Source organism: Heteronotia binoei, chromosome 7, assembly GCF_032191835.1.
Source record: "Heteronotia binoei isolate CCM8104 ecotype False Entrance Well chromosome 7, APGP_CSIRO_Hbin_v1, whole genome shotgun sequence".
NCBI lineage: Eukaryota > Metazoa > Chordata > Lepidosauria > Squamata > Gekkonidae > Heteronotia > Heteronotia binoei.
In genome coordinates this window covers 25,910,063-25,929,041 of record NC_083229.1, presented here as the reverse complement: position 1 = coordinate 25,929,041, position 18,979 = coordinate 25,910,063, and the positions used below count along the sequence as shown (strand labels likewise).

Genomic DNA, 18,979 nt, shown 5'->3' with positions numbered 1-18,979 from the left:
TCCTTGCCTTTCCCCTCCCCACAACAGACACCCTCTGAGGCAGGTGGGACCGAGAGAGTTCTCCTAGAACTGCTCTTGAAAGGACAGCTCAGAGAGAGTTATGACTGACCCAAGGTCGTACCAGCAGCTACAGATGGAGGAATGGGGAATCAAACCTGGTTCTCCCAGATTAAGAATCAGTACGCTTAACCACTACACCAAACTGGCTCTCCAGGGGATAGTGAGGTGGAGTCGGGGGACTTTGAGTCCTGGCCGTTCCCCATTATGCTCTATGGTATAAGTAAAGCTAGATTTCAGTCTGACCAAGGAGGTATCAAGAGTTAGGTATCAGTTTGCCCTCCTTCTTTCGCAGTCTGAATTGCAAAAAGCAATGGGATCTCTCACACCAGTCAGGTGCAGGATGGGACAGGATGCCAGAGTTAAGAGGGTTCCACCAGGACTGGCTGGCCACTCCTCGTGCTACCTTACATTGCTCCCTCCAACCATCCAAAGCTCAAAGACTGCCTGCCATTCACTTACCCTTATCTTGAGCTTGACTTTACTGTCTTCAATCTTCTCCAGGATCTGGCCTGGTTCCAGTGGGGACCCCAGGGGCGTGTCAGCTTTCCTCTTCAACCCTTGCTGGTGACAAGGAGGCATGGCTGCCATTTCTTTAACAAGATGATCATGCTCCTGAAGGAAACAAGAAAATTTTCAGATAGCCCAAAACGCTGTCAAGACCGCTGGCAGCACTGTACAGAACTTGAGTTAATTCAGCCAATGCCACAAGAGGGGAAGTGCTGCAAAAGATGTTCCAAATGGCTGGAAGACAAACTTGGAGAGAGTGCCAGGGCTACTGCTCCTTCTAAATTAAACTGCTCCTACTAAATTAAATTAACAAAACCAAACCCAAACCCAGGACATTTTGAACAATGACAGTTCTTATGGAATGAAGTTTGGTATATTGCGTCTTTGTCTGACCACAACCTGAATTACAGAAGTCGGGGGGAGGGGGATGAAAAAGATTACTCTATCCTTCCTGACGGATGAAGCACAAATGGCAAGCCTCTGTTAATTATTCTCAGCATTCCACAATTAAAAAGGGTACATCTGCCTATCAATCTCCAATTCTGATATATTTATTTCCTTCACTGTGTTTCCCGCTAGAATTAAATCCAAACAAATGGTAAACATATAAAGTAAGCTTGTTATTCCTGTTTGGTCCTTGAATCTTTGGTATGTTGCATTTTAATTTGCTGCTTGCCCTATACCTATACGTATAGTCTGGCAACTTTCATTTATATGGATCTGAAGAAGTACGCATGCACATGAAAGCTTATAAAACTTTGCTGGTTTTAAAGGCGCCACCGGACTCGTACTTTGTTGTCTATCTTTCTTATTTATTTATTTACTTTAGATTTATATGCCACCCACTCTGCAAGCGGACTCTGGGCGGCTAACCGTCATGATAAAACAGTTTAAAATACAATTATAAAGGAATAAGAACATATAAACCGCATAAAAGGTGTTACAAGATAAACAAAGGCGGTTTATCAATATCTCTGTATCTTTCCTGGTAGACAGCAACTAGCATGAACAGCTGTATAGAACATCACTACTGGCCTTTCTCGATAGAAAAACAGTAATCAACGAAAAATTGTTACCAGGTTTAAGCATCAATGGCATATTCGCATTATTTTACTATGCCTTACATTTCACCTATATCCTGCTGAAATCTTGACCACCACCTACTGAGGATTTTTCATTAGAAAGGGAGGGGGGAGGTGTGAAGGAAAACTATTACCAGTGTGGAAGCAGAACTGCTTCACGTCTGACGCTGCAAAGAGCAATAGAATAGTAGAGGGGCCTCTCACAGTTCTGGCACCAAAATTATGGGGCTCCCTCCTCAGGAATATTTATCCCATTCTATCACTTGTTTCATCTGGTGTTCCTTCAGTGACCCGGGGTTGCTAACCTCCAGGTGGGGCCTGGAAACCTCCCAGTCGTACACCAGAACTCCAGATGACACAGTTCAGTCCCCAGGAGAAAATGGCTGCTTTTTTGGAGGGGGGGGAGGGGGAGTGTTATGGCATTATATCCTTCTGAAGTCCCTCCCCTTTCCAAACCCTGCCCTCCCCAGGCTCCGCCCCCAAAACCTCCAGCTATTTTCCAAGCCAAAGCTGGCAACCCTAGTGACCCCCCCCCCCCCTCCTTCCTGCCCCATGTTTTAATTGCTGTTCCTGCAGTCTTATATTAGGTATTTTAGTTTTGGTTTTATGATCTATTTTTGCCGAATAATATGAGAACTGATGAACCCCCAGGTCCAGCGAGTGCCACACATCAGCAAGATTATATGACTCGAGTAAGTTATTAAGTTCAGTAAGATCCGAGGAGCCTCTTTTCCCGGGTTTATGAGTTTTATCTACTCTAGGATTTACTATCAGGTTGAGGTCTCCGCCTATAATAATTTCTCCATCATGAAAATCCTTTAGCATTTGAAATGTATTGTCAAGGAAGTTTTTCTGGTCAGAGTTGGGTGCGAATATTGATGCAATAGTGAGAGATTTTCCATCTAACTCACCCTTAATGAAAATGAATCATCCTTTAGGGTCAGCCTTAACTTGATGGCAGCAAAAGGGTACCGTCTTGGAAATATGATCTTTTTTTAATCATCTAGCTACCTTGGTGAATTTGACCGGGCAGCAAGGCAGGATACATATCTCGTAAACAAACAAAGGGCAAGATGAAGCACAAAAGAGACAATCATGCAGATGTCGTGAAACCAGACTGTGCTTGGGAAACTAGCAACTGTGATTTTTGAGGACGGCTGTACAATTGCTTACAGTGCTCTGGAAGCCAATTATCTGTCCCAGATTGATCGGGTTGTTAGCCATTTCCGGGCCACTTGACCCCGTCTCAGGAATGATGGTGGGGTTCAGCACGGCTTTCTTTTCTTTTAGGTTAAGGACCAACCCGAGTTCCGGAAGTGGCAAACAGGAAGGCCTGCTGAGACCAAACAGTGTGTAATACAAGTCAACAGCTCCACACCGCAGCCGCCAGTCATGGGATGTACCTACAAAACCAAGAAGAGAGCAAAGGTTCTCTGTCATTTTTGCACACTGTCTTGTATAACGTTTAATGCCCATTCTGCTGCTATCTGCTTGTGTCTACTGCACTAAAGTGTGTGCGGGGGGGAGACACAGAATGCAGTACCAAGTGCAGGCTTCCGTATCCTGGGAACTAAAGCATTATTTCTTTTGAAGCAAGTCATAGCCCTTATATTTGAGCAGATAAGTTCTAAGTGTTTGTTGGAAAGGCAAACTTAGACGTCAGGAGTGTTTAAGATTTCCCATGGCTAGGATAGGACTTTAGTATCCTGCATCTTACCCATATTCATGATTAGAATAAACTGCACAAAATGAGCCAATTTTCATGTTTTCACCTAATCATTCATACAGATCACGGAATTTCTCAGTAAAGGATGGGTCATAATTCTGTATGGTTTTTTTTAACAGGGTACATATACATATTTAGAGCCCTGGCTCACCATGATCTCTTGTGTTGCTGTAAGCATATAAGAGATGCGTGTCCTGCTGGAGAAGAACAGCATTTCATCTATTCCAGCATCCTGTTTCACACAGCAGCTAACAAACAGGGCATAGAGACAAAAGGCTTCCAAGGATGTTGCCTTCTAAGCACCAATACTGTCTCTAGATATGAAAGCTCTTCTCCTCCTCCTCCTCCTCCATCATCGTAATCAGTCAGTGACGGCCCTTTCCTCCACAAATCTGTTTAATTCTCTTTTAAAGCTATGCATGGTAAGGACCATCACTATATCCACACAACTTATTCATTCACTGAGTGAAATCCTTTCGTTCTTCCAGAATTTATCACCCAACGTCATTGACTGCCCCAGACTTCAAGTTGTCTAACTTATCAGAATTACTTTTAATATAAAGGTGTGCACCAAAGTTTGAGTCCAGGAGCACCTTTAAGACCAGCAAAGTTTTATTCAAGGCATAAGCTTTCGTGTGCAAGCACACGTCTTCAGTATCTGAGAAAGCGTTTTTGCATATGAACGCTTACACCTTGAATAACTTCGCTGGTCTTAAAAGGTGCTACTGGACTCAAATTTTGATCTGCTGCTTCACACCAACATGGCTACCCATCTGAATAAAGTGTATACACACAAACACCCCCCACAATACACACACACACATATACAAAGAGAGGCATCTCAGACTGGTGCTTGAAAACAGCAGATCTGAAGATTGTACCCAGCTATTTTGAAACACTGATCTCAGATTTTGCCCCGCACACTTTGCATGCATGAAACAAGTTCCCCATTGGAGGCTGGGGGGTTGGCAACTCTAGATTTTGCCACTCAGTTTTGTGTCTCCTGATCTTTGCTTTGCTTGTGTCCAAAGACTGTATGAAACAGGGAAACTCTTCTTATATACAACTCAGAAGTTGTGAAAGAAACAGAGTCCTGGCTGACATCTTAGAAACCACAATATCCTGGGGATATAACTAGTGTTCCCTCTAAGCTGAGTTAGCGTGAGCTAGCTCACAGATTTTTAGCCTCCAACTCACACATTTTTGCCTTAGCTCAGGAAGGATGACCCCAGAGCACACTAATTTATGCAGCAGCTCACAACTTTAATGTCAGTAGCTCACAAAGTAGAATTTTTGCTCACAAGATTCTGCAGTTTAAAGGGAACCTTGGATGTAACCTTTTGAGAGTTAAAGCTCCCTTCACCAGGTATGAGTTGCTGTATTGACAACAGACATTTTTGGAATTATAATACCTGTTGTGGCAAAGCAGGGATCCCCAGCCCTATTGAGCTTGTGGGCACATCTGGAATTCTGACACAACACGGCAGGCACAGCAACAAAAACGCCGCCACAGGAGGTAAAGATGGTGACAAAATGATTGCCACAGCTCACCTTCAGTTACAGTGAAGATCCTTGCACTGTGGTAGCAGCTGCTACCAAAACACCATTTAAAAAAAAATCTGCACAGTCAATCAAATTTCCAGTAGTCAATCAGAAGCCTTGCATGGAAAAATCCCTACCTGGCCCCACTCGCTTCCTAAAAACACTTGGCAGATGACAAAAATAAGGATGTCAGTCAGTGCTACGGCACCCAGAGGCATCACACTGGGGAACCGTGTTATAAGGAAATAGAGCAGCAAAACCAGAATGATACCAAGGCGCAATCTGGTTCTCCAGGATAAAAGCAAGCTTATGAATTTTCTTAAATAAAACTGATTAACGACATACGTTCTGCTACGACTGCATTATCATTTTTACTAACTTTATTTCAGACGTCAAACAATGCAAGTTAAGCAGAACAATCATCCTGCTTTCCAAGGTTGGATTAAAAAACAAAAACTCCCCAAGGAAACTAGGTCATCTCCCAAATAAAGGGAACTGCACAGAATAGGATGACACAAATTGATAAAGGGGCCTGCAGCAGAATAAACTGCATATTCCAGTACCGCTATTATCAAGGGGAAAATGGCAGCCTTGGAAAATATAAGTTTCAGTAATGCTATTGGGAAGAATCCATGCCTTGCTGAAGTGTGGCTTGAGAAGATGGCTGGCATTTCATAGCACAGCATTTGCCAATGCTGAAGTCCTTAAATCACTCTGGATCAAACTTGCCGTTTTTCCACCTGGTCATTCTTCTGCATATTGGTCTCCTACAGCGTACTACATACAAACTGATAATATATACTCTTCTTTTTAATGCTCCCTAAAACACAAAAGGCCAGAATTTGCCAAAGAGATCCCAAATTCTCTTTGGCACAGCTCTTGCTAAAACAATGAGAATCCCAGCAGCTAAGGCTTTTTTTGTTGCAGGGACAACTTTGCATATTAGGCCACACCCCCTGATGTAGCCAATCCTCCTGGAGCTTACAGTAGGCCCTGTACTAAGATCCCTGTAAGCTCTTGGAGGATTGGCTACATCATGGGTGTGTGGCCTAATATGCAAAGGAGTTCCTGCTACCAAAAAAGCCCTGCCAGGAGCCTTTGTTCACTTCGGCTTTTTTTTAAAACTGGCCGTTTCTGACCTGCAGCTTCCCCACCACAAAACCATATCTCTGAGGCTTGTTTCTTTAAGACGACGACAGAACACAAAACCAGTAAGTTTAAAAAAGAAACTTGTGATTTGGGGCCAGGGGGAGACCGTTTGAAAGGCACAGGGGTCGCTTAAAAAACCATGCAAATGCATAACACACCTCTCTCATCAGGGGGCTGAATTTTAGAGGCATCTATACAACACACACTGTGGGGTCCCCTTCCTGTTTAAGACCTTCAGTGCTACAGTCTATGAAACAAAATTTACTGGCCGTATGCGGAGAACCCAGTTCAGACCACTGCCTTTGTGCTCTGAATCCCACATAAATCCCTAAGTTGGAGAACTAGCCCAGCGATTTCATCGACAATACTGAGCATGTAAATAAATCATATACCAATTATAAGTTTGGGCTAGTCACTGCAAAGGCATCTTTAAGAGGGTTATAACCCTCAGGCTTCTGAGGGTCCTCGCGGAGGAGGCTGCAAACATGCCAAATACGAACATGAAAGCACTCTTCGTTACCCAGAGAAATATGGCAGCCGCATACCTCTCATGAAGCTGCCTTATACTGAATCAGACTACTGGTCAGTCAAGGTCACTGGTGGCCATTCAGACTGGTTCTCCAATGGAACATATGAAGAGCCCTGCTGGATCAAACCAGTGGCCCATCTAGCCCAGCATCCTATCTCCCACAGTGGCCATCCAGTTCCTCTGGATGACCAACAACAGGGCATAGAGGCAGAAGCCTCTATTACCAACACTGAACATTTGCCATATTGCTGCTCATTCACCCAATTTGTAGAGATCCTCTTGGTGGTTCTTCACAGTCATCCTCCAGGGCGGAACTCTTTCACATCACCTACTGCCTACTGTAGATGCCAGGGATTGAACTTGGGACCTTCTGCAAGCAAAGCAGAGGCTCTTCCACTCAGCCACAGTCTCTTCTCTCCCACTGCTGCTTGGCCATTCGCTACAACTCCTTATCTCTGTGCTGCTGAACCTCCAGCCCTGCATTGCTGCACCAGCCTGAGATCAAGAGTCAACCTGTGGCAGAAAGCAGCTGCTGCAGGACCAGGAGGCACTGCTCAAACAGAGCTGCCTTGATAGCCTTCCTTCTGCTCTCAATGCCACCGTAAGCTTGGCCACGTGAGGTCTGCATCATGACCAAATTGCACTTCGTTGGACAGGACCACGTTGTGGTTCTTAACCTTCAAGTCACTAGTGTCAACTGAGGATGCAACATTATATGCAAGATATAAGAAGTCACTGCAAGTGGGGGACTTCACTAACAGGAGTGAGCAGAGGTGGTCCAATATATTTCATAAGACTGCTCCCCTGGACATACTATCAATCTCCATACAATGACAATGATTAGTCTCCCCTCTTTATGCTCTGCATTCTTGGTGCTTGGGGCAGTAACAGTGTGTGTGTGGGGGGGGGGGGGCTCCTGGAGTTCTGGTCCCACTGGTGGACCTCCTGATGGCGCCTGGTTTTGGCACAGATGATTGGTCTGAATGGGCCATTGGCCTGATCCTACATGGCTCCTCTTATGTTCTTATTGCACTTTTAGCTTTGCACGTGGCAGTCACAGGAAGAAGCCACAGAAGTTACTGCTGCTGCTTCTACCATCATTGGAACCATTCAGCAGAAGGCAAGTAGGAAGTGAGCCCCTGGCATTGGTGACTCTACTAGGTGACTTTCAGTTATGACCACAGAGGAGGTAATCAGCTTCTCTAGTGATGGGTATCTCAACGGCACAGACAACTGTCACACTCAGCTCCATTACCTTGCATAGAGAGGTGACCCTGTATGGCTGATGTTTCCATAACATGTAACTGCGTTTATAAGTGACATGCAGCTGCACGACTATCACACGGACAGCTTTCTGACAAAGGGAGTTTTGACTCTCAAAAGATTATATTCTGAAAATCTAATTGGTCTCTAAAGCGGTAATGGATGCAAATCTAGTGGCAACTAAAGCAGGGATATTGTGCGACATCCGAAAGCATGCTGTAACGGAGACCCAAGTCCAGAAGCTAAGCAAGCGTTCACAGAGTGGCCAGTTTCCAGATGGGAAAGAGATTCAACTAGGAGACGAGATAAAAGGCATATCGCTTTTAAAAAGAATGCTTAGCAAAAAGGAAAGTTGCAAGACAAGCTCCCAATGTCACAAGAGCCCTAAGAATATGACACTCAATAGCTCTCTGCAGAGATGTAGGCCTGCCTTGCCCTGGTAAGACTTTTCCTAATGTCTACAAAGACACACTGAAATGAAGCATTCTTATCATCCAACCCTGAGCATGTTTTAAAGGAGACACAAACTGAGAGATTTTTCACACACACACACACTTTACTTTGCAAATTGCTAAACTGTGAAAGATGCATTTGTTTCAATACCGAAAAACAAAGTTTGGCTAAACCATTAACATTTCGATCCATTCACAGGACAGAGGAATTTTTATTACAGCTCGCATAATCGGTGCTGTAATTTTAACTTTCTAGAAATAGACACCTACACTCCTGATTATGTAACATCTGCTTAAATATGTTTCAATTAATTGGGGAAAAAAATCTAAGTTTTAATGAATGCTCATGCCAATGCATTTTTCATTCACTAGCGTTACCATCCTAGATACTAGCACCAGTCGTTTCCCTGAAGTTGCAACCACCACCATAAAAACGTCTTCCTTCCATATGGACAATAATGTTACAAAGCATTAAACTTGGAGAGGCGGGGGTGGTTTACTGGCACTCTGGGACTCTGCCACTGCTCCTTACATAAAGTAGAATTTGGGCAAGAAGTCCACACAATTCACAGAAATTTATGTGCTTAACACACCAAATATCAAGAACAGAACGTATCTTCTTACTATCGCTCCTTTTGTTACAAGGTCCCTAAGTTAAAGGCTAGCTCGGAGGGGGGTGGAGAGAGAGAAAGAGAGAAACGAACAGACCCACCACGAATTCTCTGGTGGCAAGATCCAAACTGTTTACTTCCTGAGCTTGACATCTGGTAAACCTTTCCAAAAATTAAGTGAAACAGGTCCCCCCACCGCTGCCCCCCACTGTTGAACTGCAGCTGTGAACTGCCAAACTCTAAAAATAATGATGTATAAAGAGCACACAGCCCTCAACATCCCTAGAAGAACACGCACAAATGATCATATCAGAGTACTACAAGCAATGTGCCAAATTTGGAAGGCCATTTTTAAACACCACTGGTCTCTTACTGGGAGGGAGGGGAGAGGAGACGAATAGTAATTACAGGCTGATTCTGGCACAAAGTCTTCCCTCCATGGAGGGGGGACCCCCTGTGGAAATATTTATCTGGATGTTTCCAGGAACAGACCAACAAGTATCCCGCTCAAAGATCTACCCTGAGAAATCAAGCATGTTTTAAAAAGAGTGTGTGTGTGTGGGGGGGGGGGGATTACATTCAAAATGGTTCAGCTACAGTTTGTCTTTCTTTACAAACAACGCTAGCTCATATTTTTAAAAAACTTTTATTTTGACCCAAATCTTCCGAAAGTAGTGTGGCTCTTCCAGTTTTCAGTGACTCCAGTTCTGCAACCCTGAGAGAGAATAAAATACGTTTTTGTATAACTGTATCCTGCCCTGCACTTTATACTCCAAGCTTATCATAACAATAAGCTGCTAGTTCATAAAAATGCAATGTTATCTGCAACTGTTAAATGTAAAGGGGGCGACGAACCCACCCTTTTATCTCCAAAAGGGTTGCAACTTACAAAACCCCCACAAAAAAAACAGCATAGTAGGCAAGAGCTGACAAGATATGCAAAGGCAGGCACGACAGGAAGATGAAATTAGCAAAGGAAGGAAGGTAGGTACCATCAGCTACGATATGAAATGTGAGTGCTGCACATATGTAACAATCTCCACCCCCTCCTCCTTCCTGAAATGGCTTCAGAAGGTGAAATTATCATTTGAGACTAAGAGGATGAACTACAGCATTTTGGGGAGCAGCTTCCCCTGTATTCTATCAACCACATGCAAGACTGTACCAACTCTGTGCCTGAATCTGAGATCAACTTCTCTACTTCCAAGGCTGATGCGGGCATTTAAAATTTCTTCACCTTCTCTGGTGCTCCACAATGAATTAATTTCCAAATCCGACAGAATACTAAGTGGCCCATGGCAGGGAATAACAGAAGCACACTCTACTCACAGGCAAATGCACAAGCATGCAGTACAATGGGTAATCCAGCCCTCACCAAGTACAATGCGTAACCCAGCCCTCGCCAAATGACAAACCTTATGTTAATTTTACTAGGAATTAATATGAAATTCAAAGTTATTTTCTAACGCGGTCTTTAGAAAGCAAGGTTGCAATTGTATAAAATTTTTAAGTATCTATAACCTGTTTCTTCACCAATTCTGAAGCATCTGATAACAAAATAAAAAAACCCAAATCAATGCATAGCTTTCCATCACAAGAAGCAAACATCAAACACTTCATAGATCAGCATTGCCAGTTACATAGCCCAGAGCCATCAGATCCCCTGCTCTCCCGAAAAATAAACAAAAATCCCAAAGAGAACCCTCATCAAATTTAATCTAAAAAGATGTTCTTTGCAAGATCATGACCTTACACGATTTGCAAGAACTGAGCAGTAAAGACACTTCACAGCTCTTCCAGAGAACAGCTGCAATACCAGAGGAGGAGTCTAAAAACATCAGGGAGGAGCAAATCTGATGGTGTTAAGGGGGCTACAAAGTAGAGATGTCAAAAAGATTTTACTTGGCAAGTGGGCTTGCCACAGGGCATAGGTAATTCTTCAGGTCTATGGATCTCAAAAGTTGCAAAGAGTTTCATAGGTACTCCAACCAGCACCAGACACAAACCAGCACCATGACTTTGCTTCTAGGTGGTCATCACCTGTCTTGAATGACCAGCACCAATCAAGGCACACTTGCTCAGGTAGCAGCTAAGATAGGAAGGCATACATGATGCAGCAACCTGGTTGAAGCTATTCGAATCTGAGTTCAGTCAGTGGCTGGATAAGAGATATTCTGAAAGTGTGCATATGCTGCCCTAGGCATCATGATTGAAAAAAAACCAGAATGATACTGCAATAAAATCCAATTAAACTAATGAGCCTGTTGTACTCAGTGGAATTTAGTTACAAGCAGGGCTTTTTTGTAGAAAAAGCCCAGCAGGAACTCATTTGCATATTAGGCCACACACCCCTGATAGCACTATTTGCATATTAGGCCACACCCCCAACTGCACCATTTGTAAAAAAGGCCCAGCAGAAACTCATTTGCATATTAGGCCAGACCCCCCCTGACACCAGTCAGATGGAACTGCGTTCCTGCTCAAAAAAAAGGCCCTGGTTACAAGCAATGTTCCCTCTAAAGCTGAAGTGTCTTGTGAGCAAAAATTCTGCTTTGTGAGCTACTGACATTAAAAGTTGTGAGCAAGTGCTTTGGCTACTGTATAAATTAGTTTGCTCTGGGGCCATCCTTCCTGAGAAAAGACAAAAATGTGTAAGGCGAAAGCTAAAAAACTATGAGCTAGCTCACACTAACTCAGCTTAGAGAGAACACTGGTTACAAGTAAGCATGCAGAAGATCTACATACACGGTGATCTGTTTCTTAAAAATAGTGGGGGGTGGGGGAGTTTAACCTGAATTCATAAGTTTCCAGAGCTGATCCACTAGTGCTTCGTTGCACAAAGGAGATTCCATGTTCTTGGTAAATGGCGGGTTCTTGGTTAACATGTTCAAGATCTTGTGTCTAGAAAACAAAAGAATCAACTTTTAAATTTATACTAACAAACTTTCCACTCCTAAATTTTTGCCTTTCTCCTGCCTTTTGCCAGCTTCATATATAAAAAGTCAAATTTGTCCTTCGGTGCTCACATCTTAGGAAATCAAAGATTTAAAAAATACATCAAGCAGCCATTTCAAAGAAAAGTCCTGGGGCAACAGAGATCAGTGGTAACAAGAAAAGGAACCCAAGAGGGATAAAAATATGAAGAAAGACTGCAGTGCTCAAAAGTTGCTGTTATCCAGATCAGCACGGTACCTACCAATGCACACTTGCAAACATTAAACCAACAGGACACAATGTTCTTCTACAAATGTGTCATTTATCATCTTTGACCCCCAGCTACAGACTAGAAACCAGTTGGAACTCCCCTTGGCTTCCAAGCACAACGAGGCCCACTCTCCTCCGATACACTGGGACTACTGTGGATTCCTTCAAAAGGAAAGACGTTTTCAAGAAATTCCCTCTTCTATAGCCAAAATGCTACAGATGAAGGCCTCCTTATGGAGGTGTGGAACAGCTGTCAGGACAAGCACCAGAAGAACACAAGTAAACTCTCTTTTGCCACAAGGAGGTATTTTCCCTTAGGGAAGTGGAAGAGTGCTGCCCCCTTGCTTAATAGCTACAAATGACCTCCAGTTCTGGACAGGAACCATTCAGATGACTCAAGACAGCTCACCCAATGCTGACAGTAGTGGAAGATGGAGAGTTTCCTTCTTGACTCTAGAAGGATTGTCATGCTCTGTGTCAGGGGTCCCAAGCATCTTTCCCAGCACCCACCAAATGTATTTAGAAGACGACGATATTGGATTTATATCCCGCCCTCCACTCCAAATCTCAGAGCAGCTCACAATCTCCTTTATCTTCCTCCCCCACAACAAACACTTTGTGAGGTGGGTGGGGCTGAGAGAGCTTTCACAGTAGCTGCCCTTTCAAGGACAACCTCTGCCAGAGCTATGGCTGACCAAGGCCATCCCAGCAGGTACAAGTGGAGGAGTGGGGAATCAAACCCGGTTCTCCCAGATAAGAGTCCGCACACTTAACCACTACACCAAACTGGGTGGAGTCAGGTGGGACTCTTGTGCAGCCGGGCTTCTGATGGGTCACTGGCGATCTAATTGGCAGTGAAGATTAAAAAAGCAGCAGTAGCCCTTTCAGGACAGCTCTGTGAGAGCTATGGCTAACCCAAGGCCATTCCAGAAGCTGCAAGCAGAGGAGTGGGGAAACAAACCCGGTTCTCCCAGAAAAAAGTCCAAGCGCTTAACCACTACACCAAACTGGCTCTCAAACTGGTGGCCTTTTTGCAGTTGCATCCACCATCTGTCAAAATCCCAAAGATTACCTTAGGCTCAAAAAGGTTGGAAACTCCTGCTCTGGGTTAAGAACAGGACACAGCAATGATATGTCACAAATTTTCATCTTCCGAAATCTAGAACGTTTGGGCCCATTTAGTGCCTGAGAACCCCCTGTAATTTTTTTTTAAAGCAGAGATCTTTTAAATGGATGATTCAAAGTGGATTACTGCAAAACCTTTGTGAGATAGAACAAAGGTACTGTTAAAAATAAATAGAAGAAAAATGCAAAACTTTGCCTGCCTGCTTGAAAGACTAACCTTATGTACGGCACAGGATCATTCTGAACCATATTCAGCAGCCACTGTAATTCCTCATAGCTCCTGTCAACTATAAAGACAAAATGTAGGACACGCTCAGCAAGATGGTGGTCTCAAGAAGCCAGACGTGGTTAGAAACTTGGGGTAGATACGAAGAACTTTTCCTCTCAGTTTCATCAGATTTCCCCACCACGTTACAGTTCCCCCTCTACAATCCTGCAGTCCCAGGAATAACCTTTGCCATTTTAGATTACAAAAACAGACAAAAATAGGCTGCATTAAAAAATCCTTAAACTCTTAGAAATGAATGGATAAGAACAAGAAGATACTGGATTTATAACCCGCCCCCCCCCCCCCCACCACTCTGAATCTCAGAGTCTCAGACCGGTTTACAATCCACCTTCCTCCCCCACAACAGACACCCTGTGAGGTAGGTGGGGCTGAGAGAGCTCTCGCAGAAGGTGCCCTTTCAAGAACAGCTCTGCGAGAGCTATGGATAACCCAAGGCCATTCCAGCAGCAGCCAGTGGAGGGAACCAAGAATTAAAACCAATTCCCCCAGATAAGAATCTGTACACTTAATCACTACACCAAAGTGGAAACCCGATGAATGGTCCCAATTACGGAAATGGCTAGGACTCTTTAAAGTCATTGTAGAAATGTATTACTAGAAGTGACAGTCACATAAGAATTCTTTAGTTTTATAGTCAAAGGATATAATCAAGGTAAATATCACTAAAAGGGAAAGGTCCCCTGTACAAGCACCAGTTGTTTCCGACTCTGGGATGATGTTGCATCATCAGATATCCATTAGATCGTAATGTACTTCAGTGCTGACTCAGTTCAGCTCATACTCATATAGAATTTTGTGTACATGTATTTGTTTAAATTTTTGCTTTGTAAAAGTCCTTTCTTATATTTACGCAAAAATTAAACCATACTGTTGAATATTACTTATTATTGTAAGTTTAACTTTTACTGCAATAAAGAAAAAAGAAAGGAATGTATGGAAAAGGAATAACTAGAACCGTGTCCATTTTCTTCCTTCCTTCATTTTTAATTTGCGGACTGGATGGATTGTTTGCTCTGCATACTGGTTCTGATTATGCATTATCACACTTGAATAAAAATATTTTTTAAAAGCATGCAAAACTTGAGATATAACGCTACGATTACCTAGTACTAGTGACAGACCCAGGAATGAGGGCCTTGCCTACAATAGCCACTCACTCAGAGCCAAACCACATGTTACAATGCATGCAAATTCACCTCAGGGTTTGGCAGACGTATCGCAGCTGTGAGTTCCTGGGGAAAACTTTCTTTAAAAGTACTGTGGGGCCCTGACTCAGCATTGCAACACTGGCGGAGGGTGGGCAGGAGCCCCTCTTACACCCATGTTGTGTTCCCTATCTGAATCCAGCCCCTAGGCACTTTGAACTGGAGCTCCCATCAGGAAGTTGCAGCTGTAAAATGGCTGACAGTCCCTATGGCATATTTCTGTATGTAAATGTTGCTCCTACAAAGCTCAGAGAGAAAGGATGCACTCAGGAATGCCATTATGGAGAAGACTGAACTTCTGCTACCTGCTGATCCTCAGTCATTAAGAACCAAGTCCACTCCCATCCTGGGTTCTGTTCTGGGTTCACTCTAAAATGTGATGGAATGTCCAAAGAATGGGCCAGATGCCAGAAATCAACAATTACACATATGTTACATGGAAATATAGGGTAATATGTATCATGATGAACCAAATGGCTTTAAAAAATTACCTTTTGTATAGTCGACAACTGCCTCCAAGGCTGCTATTCGGATATCCACAAAGTGCCCGTATTCTGCGTATGACTTAAAGACAGCAGGATCACTTGGAACATGCCCATTCTTCTGTAGTATGCGAATGGCATTCAGGCAACTAGTATTCAAAGGATGGGAGAAAGAAGGAGTGGGGGGGGGGGAGGTTCTGCTTGAGAAATCAGAACGTCCAGTCACAGGAGAGAAATTCGATTTCACATTGTGCAGGAATTCACACCACAATACACTAAATTTAGCCACTAAATAATACCTAACTTGTATGATAATTCTCAGAAGCTTGCAAAAACAACATTTTAATTTAAATGTAAGAGATTGTTCTGTATTTCCTAAAAAGATTCTCCAGCCTGCACAGAGCAAAACATGAGACCATTTAGGTATGAGATCATCTGGTGTGACATATGAAGTGATAAGACCCAACACAAGTAAATATTGTTGAACAGTCCCCCACTGGCACCATGGGTTCCCATCAACACTTTTCCTGGTGCCCACCAAATGTTTTCAGAAAGTGGGTAGAGTGGGGCTTTTGCCCAGCAGGACTTCTGATTTGCCACTGAAGATTTGATCAGCTGGGCAGATTTTTAAAAAGTTGCTTCAGCAGCAGCTGCCACCACACCGCAAGGGGTCGTTTGTCACTGCATGACTGAAGCGGTTATGTATTCAAGAAAATATTTTTAAAACAATAAGTTCATTTTGAAAAGCACCCCGTTAAACCAAACCTGTGTGTGAAACACTGATAACTTATTATTATTTTTTAATTCAAGGGTTTATTTATTTTTTGTTGCAGCTGATAACTTATCATTAAAGTTATCCATGACCTCAATCGACATTTTGTACTTGTGTCCACCATGCTGTACCCAAATTCCAAAGGTGCCCTCAGGTTCAAAAAGGATGGGGACCCTGATCTAGTCCGTTCTGGACTGCATCCATATATTATCGCATACTACACTGTTGTTACACTACAACAATCATCGGCAGGTGCATCATCTGGCCCACACCATAATGAATAATTGCCACGGCACAATACCGCAATATCCAAAAATGTGTGGCTGCAGCATATTTACAGGTTCCTTCCCTTCCCTCCCATACATGATACTATGATGCAAGGTATTCTGTTGCCTTAATTCCCCATGAGCAGCTGCAAACATCTGATGTGCAATGCGCACTTAATTCTTCAATGCCAAGCTTCGGCTAATTGTAGATCCCCCTGCCCCATTCTTTTGTTGTGAGAGATCAAAAGAAAAAACTTGTGGTTTCAATTCCACCAAATACTCTGATTTTAGAAGTACCCGATGATGATGATGATGTGTGTGTGTGATTTTTTTTTCATACTCTAACAGGACTTCATTGGTGCATAGTCATTCTCCCATTTATCTTCTGACTTTTGTGTATTTATTAGTCATAGTGAGAAGGCAACTGAAGGTGCCAAGTCAAGTCTACAAGATCAGAATGAACCGCTGCGGCTCCAAATGACAAAGGAAGTTTACAGACTGATGTTGCAGCAGTTCACGATGTTACAGAATCCTACCTGACTGTGATGGTGTGTCTGTAACTGGGCAGTAACTTCTCCATGTTTAAGAACCGAGTAATTTCTTCAAGAATGAGGCGAACGTCAGGGTTTAAATTATCCAGCGTCCGGGCTTCATTGTTCACACTGACGGCGGGGGTTACAGAGTTTGCTAGCGCATCTATCAGTTCCGCTCGGTAATAGTTGTCTGAAAACTAAAGCCGCAGACCAAAATGTAAACCAGCAAACCACGCAGAATGGGTCACTATAAACAAGAGGGATCTACCTGAAGGCGCGTTCCACTGAGTTTGTTTCCATACAAAAATCTGCCACCAGATCTGTTGTTTTTACCATCAAGTCACAGCTGCCTTATGGCAGCCCCGTAGGATTTTCAAGGCAAGAGACGTTCAGAGGTAGCTTGCCATTGTCTGCCTTTGCATCACAGCTCTGTCATTCCCTAGTGGTCTCCTATCTAAATACTAACCAGGGCCAACCTTGCTTGGATTCTGCCTGAGTCATCCAGGTCAGAGTTGCCACCAGAAAGGCATCAGTAAATCCCTTTGTTTTCAAAGGGACTTATATCTGTGTGATATAAGGTACAAACCAGGGGTCCCCAATGCAAGTTTCATGATGCCTTTTCAGTACCTTTCCTGCAACCTACCCACTGTTTTTAGAAGCGGCATGGTCTCATGGCGCTCCTGCCTAGCAGAGTTTCTGATTGGCTGTGCAAAGTAAAATAATATTTTTTTTCTGCAGAAGTGATTTGATTCTTTCTCATAAGAACGTAAGAGAAGCCATGTTGGATCAGGCCAATGGCCCATCTAGTCCAACACTCTGTGTCACACAGTGGCCAAAAAAACCCAGGTTCTCTTACTTCACTTCCCAGTGTATTTTTTAAAATTACTCCTCTTGTCCCCTGCACTTGGGCCTTCTCTGTTGCTGGCCCTCCCTCTCATGGAGGCCATTCTGTGGTTGGCTTCACTTCCCATGGTGGCTATTTTGTGGTTGCAACCACCACCCTGTGTTAGATTTCCCAAGGTGTTCACTGGCTGAAGAAGGCTGGTAACCCTGATGTTAATAGTATACTTAAAGCCATATATTTTGCTACAGGATCAGCATCATCGCTGATTTATCATGGTTCCTTCTCAAACTGCTCCATACTGCAATCATGTGAGGGCAGTGAGATTATATAGGGAAAAATGCACTCAAATCGTATGCTGCATGAGTAGGCGCGCACAGAGCATATGCACTAGAAAGTGCTTTCAGACAATTTATAAATAGTACTGTGATCAATTCTCAGTGAAGTTTGTCATCTGAACACGTACATTCAAGCAAACTTGCATTTGTTGGTTGGCACCAAACCAGGATCCCAAAACCATAGTTTATAAAACACAATTTGCATTCATTGTGGTTTGTTCTGGAGTCTGAATTTACAAACCAATTTGATGAGCGGCACGTCCCACTCCAGTTACCTGCAGGAGAGAGCAGGGCTTGGAAAGAGATCTTAACCAGCAGGCTAGAATGCCAAGTGTGCTGCTCATGTAGTGTATGAACTGGGCTACACTTCTGGGTAGCAAAGAACACGGAAAAGCAATCATCACATGATTCTATAACGTTTAAAAATTGGTAAACAAACACACACACTTTTTACACTGTTAAGGTAAGATATACAAATACATGCCATATGATTACATAAACACAGGCTGATCTGCTAGAGACAATTTGTTCTCTGCACACCAAACAGTGAGATCATGAATGTTTAAAAACAGCTTTTTACCTTGTTTTTTCTATTGTCGTTGTACTTGATTAGGTCTAAAATGAATGTTAAAACCTCTTTGGGACACAGGTTATGAACATCTCTCAGCAAGGCCATTGCAACAGGCATTGTCTGTGAAAAAGATTAACAAATTAATGAGGAACTGGTTTGATTTTAATATTTAATCAGAAACTAGTTCATGGAAAATCACTTGTCTTGAAACGCAACAGCGTGAAGTTCTAACTTTCAGGTCTACTTGAGTAACTTCTCTAGCAGCAGGGTCAGTTTCGTATCAGGCAACAGACAAGTCAATTTTGTGAGATTCATGTTCAGAACTCTGGGGAGGCCTAGGCTTAAGGCAAAAATTGTCACAGTAGTTCAGATCAACTAGACCAGCAGGTCTCCAACTAATGAACCCCAGAAGCTCATAGACAGACACAGAGA

General features: G+C 43.2%; 1 protein-coding gene across 1 annotated transcript in view; it reads right to left on the bottom strand.

Annotated features, from left to right (window-relative positions):
* The window catches only part of TAF2 (TATA-box binding protein associated factor 2), an 89,434-nt gene that overhangs the window by 20,445 nt on the left and 50,010 nt on the right, over nucleotides 1-18,979 (bottom strand). The window contains exons 18-24 of the mRNA XM_060243270.1: nucleotides 18,557-18,667; nucleotides 16,801-16,994; nucleotides 15,236-15,375; nucleotides 13,468-13,537; nucleotides 11,713-11,822; nucleotides 2,823-3,052; nucleotides 520-672 (exon numbers count right to left, since the gene is read on the bottom strand). Of these exons, the coding sequence (XP_060099253.1) occupies nucleotides 520-672; nucleotides 2,823-3,052; nucleotides 11,713-11,822; nucleotides 13,468-13,537; nucleotides 15,236-15,375; nucleotides 16,801-16,994; nucleotides 18,557-18,667 (1,008 nt within the window). The remainder of the gene's footprint in view (nucleotides 1-519; nucleotides 673-2,822; nucleotides 3,053-11,712; nucleotides 11,823-13,467; nucleotides 13,538-15,235; nucleotides 15,376-16,800; nucleotides 16,995-18,556; nucleotides 18,668-18,979) is intronic.